Source organism: Lactuca serriola, chromosome 9 (genome assembly GCF_051521515.1).
Source record: "Lactuca serriola cultivar US96UC23 chromosome 9, Lser_US96UC23_V15, whole genome shotgun sequence".
Classification (NCBI taxonomy): domain Eukaryota; kingdom Viridiplantae; phylum Streptophyta; class Magnoliopsida; order Asterales; family Asteraceae; genus Lactuca; species Lactuca serriola.
Genome location: NC_136416.1, coordinates 171176245 through 171179132, shown reverse-complemented (window position 1 = coordinate 171179132; position 2888 = coordinate 171176245). Strand labels below are relative to the sequence as shown.

Below are 2888 nucleotides of genomic sequence, written 5' to 3'. Positions count from 1 at the left end.
TATGGAAGTTCTAAGGCTGCCTCTTATTTTATTATTTCTCTGTCTTTTTTCCTTCCAAACCCATAACATCCATACTCACTTGGTTTTGTTTTGTAACAAAAAATTGAATTTTGTTTTATGTATTTAACATCATACCTAAGTATATTATGTTGGAAGTCGAAGTTTTGTAGCACTAAAATTAGAATAAAGGGCAAAATAGAAAAAGATGAAAAGGTATGGTCGAAAAGGTCATTTTAAAAACTTTAACAACTATAAACATACAACAAAAAAACTAGTCGTTCTTCATGGTACTATGTTCGATTGTTGGAACATCAACAACATTGTTGGTTTGATCATCTTGTAACAACTTGAACCTAAGAACCTTTTGGAGTTGACAAATAGGTTTGACTTGCTTTCTTGTAACCTCATTCGGATTAATTATACATTTTCCTGAAAAAAGGTTTACTTCGGATGATCCCGTTTCTTCATGAACCACAGGCGAAGCATCTACAATACAAACTTTATCAGTATTTTTATTTTTATTTTATTTTTTATTTTTATCTGTATCACAAATCTTAAAAGCTTGAAATTACCGTGTTCACTAAAAACAAGACATGTTCCAATAGTTTCCTCGTATTCGCCAATCTGCAAAATCCAAAAGCCCACAACATGTAATTAAAAATCACAAAACTTGTTTTTTTAAAACTTAATGATATGAGTTTTTCTATTGAACTTAATGCAAATTTTTTTTTAAAATAACAACTTAATACCCGCTTTATTTTGTCATCAATAATTAGGATCGGGTTCAATGTATCCAGGCCCTGCATTTTCAACCAAATGGGTTATTTAAAAAAAAAAAAAAAAAAGTAGGGTTTTTATAGTACTGAAAGTGTAAATTTTGTAGGCTAAATACGTACAGAGAGAACATAGGGAGCATTAGGTGGAATGTGAAGTTGCCCAGAAACTGAATCCAAGTCAAGCACCACATATTCTTCTTCTTCTTCTTCTTCTTCACGAGAGGTTGCCATACATACACTTAAAAAATCTGCATAAATATGTTACGATTTCACAACCACTATATGGTAGCTGAATTCTATAAGGTTTTGACGACGACAAAGATTCACCATTTCATTAACAGAAAAACTGAAGTATCGAAAATTAACAATCCACACTGAATCAATTGTCCTATACACATCAATAAACATAAAAAATAAAAGATTAACAGAAGTTGACGTAGGAAAGATTAACAATCGAGAAACCTGGAAGTGGGAATTACAAGAAATTAATCAAAGATGAAAAACAAATGGAACCCAACTCCGAAACTCTCTGTTTCACTTTAATTGATATACTTACCAATCAACACAGTAAAATTAATCACATATATACAACATCCAGAGCACTCAATTTTATCAGACACTTAGAAAATGTATTGGAAAAAGAAAACCATAGGTTATTAGGCTCCAGTCGAGACTGATTGGGGCAAGATCAAAGAGGGAAAGCCATATCCTTGAATATAAGACAAACCCCCAGTCGCCTACAGTCAAAATCATCGTTCCAAATTATAGTCAGAAAAACAGAGCACCTGATTACATTCGAGTTCGTGGTGATGGTAGAATCAACGCCAAATAGAGTTCTCTCTGGTTCTGAGGACTAAACACACATACAAATTGGTTAAACTCATAATCTGTTTGTGTGTGGGTTACGTCAGTGGTGTTTGAAAGAGGCGATGGAGGGGAGTAGTTGATCGATGGTCGGAGGCGGCTGGATTACTAACTGGAGTTGGAGCAGTCGATCTCTATAATAGAATAGGGGATGTAGGGTTTAAGGGAGAGGCAGTGGGAGATGAGGGTGCGGAATTGGCAGTTTAGGTACTGAGAGGTGTTGGTGATGTCGACGGAGGTAAGGGTGGCGGTGGAGGTTAGGTCTAGCCAGAGAGAGTAAAGAAGGATGAGCGAGAGAGAAGATGCAGTGCGTATGGCGTATGAATTCGATATATTGGGGTGGATCACATCTTTATTTTTTTAATTATTAAAAATGACTAATAAATAAATAAAATAGAAAAAAAATATATCAAAAAGTTAAAACAGTCATTTTAAATTTTACCAAAACCATAAAAAAAAAATTTGGTTTTTGGACCATTCATCTTTTGATTTTTGGATGGTTAAAGGGAAATACACATGTTTCGACCTTAAAGGGGTATCCCCTTTCGTAGGTTTGAGGGTCGAAGGTTTTACGGCGGGACAAATTGTATTAAAAGCTGCTACATGTAAGGTTACCAAACATGAGAAATTGTGTGTGACAAATCAACATATGTTCATACCTTTTGCATTAGATAAGTTTGGTTTCCTTGCGCCGAATGTGATGTAGCTTCTTCGTAGAGTACAACAGATCATCCATAGCAATGTTATATCCCCTAGATCTATGAATGTAGTTTTCAAAAAAATTGACTTTATCATACAAAAAGACTTAACGACACAACTTATTGTCCGTTTGCATTCTCATTCGTTATATGATTATAACTAAGATGTAACCATAAAAACTAAATTTGCAGTTTAGTCTACCGATTGGTATTTCATTTGATATATATTTTGATGATTATTAAAATAATTATCAATTTTGAAACTTGACTAATTGATTTTGTTGGAAATACATTTTCTCAAACGTATAAAATATTGTAAAAAATAGTATAAAAATAAATATGAGATTTCATTTCAAACATTATTACAATTACCTTTTACTTCAGTTTTATATTAAAAAATAGAAATAGGTTGGATATAGTCTAAATATCTCAAAACAAAAAACCATTAACAAAATAAGATGTAACAAAAATGTTTAAGACGAGGTGTTGGTTCAAATCTTTTCTTAAGACCATCAATGAAGTTGAACATTCATTTTTTTTTGTTACACCT

The 2888-nt window shown here is 32.7% G+C and overlaps 1 protein-coding gene across 2 annotated transcripts; it reads right to left on the bottom strand.

Annotated features, from left to right (window-relative positions):
• Positions 1–216: 216 nt before the first annotated feature.
• Positions 217–1976, bottom strand: LOC145075928 (uncharacterized). Of its 2 annotated transcripts, XM_079021992.1 has the most exons (5): positions 1562–1973; positions 897–1024; positions 750–800; positions 573–624; positions 217–486 (listed from the first exon to the last, which is right to left on the bottom strand). In XM_079021992.1, exons 2-5 carry the CDS (start codon positions 1005–1007, stop codon positions 272–274), a joined length of 429 nt encoding a protein of 142 aa, XP_078878118.1. In that variant the 5' UTR covers positions 1008–1024; positions 1562–1973; the 3' UTR covers positions 217–271. The 2 variants fall into 2 exon arrangements, with proteins under 2 accessions (XP_078878118.1, XP_078878119.1); XM_079021993.1 differs by having other exon boundaries at positions 897–1976.
• Between the last annotated feature and the right edge of the window lie 912 nt (positions 1977–2888).

What these genes read in the sequence shown, in the direction of transcription:
- LOC145075928 (XM_079021993.1), bottom strand. Translation starts at nt 1,007, where the DNA reads ATGGCAACCTCTCGTGAAGAAGAAGAAGAAGAAGAAGAATATGTGGTG. An exon ending in ATGCTCCCTATGTTCTCTCT is followed by an intron (nt 801 to 896) that starts GTACGTATTTAG and finishes TTGAAAATGCAG; the next exon opens with GGCCTGGATACATTGAACCC. An exon ending in TCTTGTTTTTAGTGAACACG is followed by an intron (nt 487 to 572) that starts GTAATTTCAAGC and finishes TTTGTATTGTAG; the next exon opens with ATGCTTCGCCTGTGGTTCAT.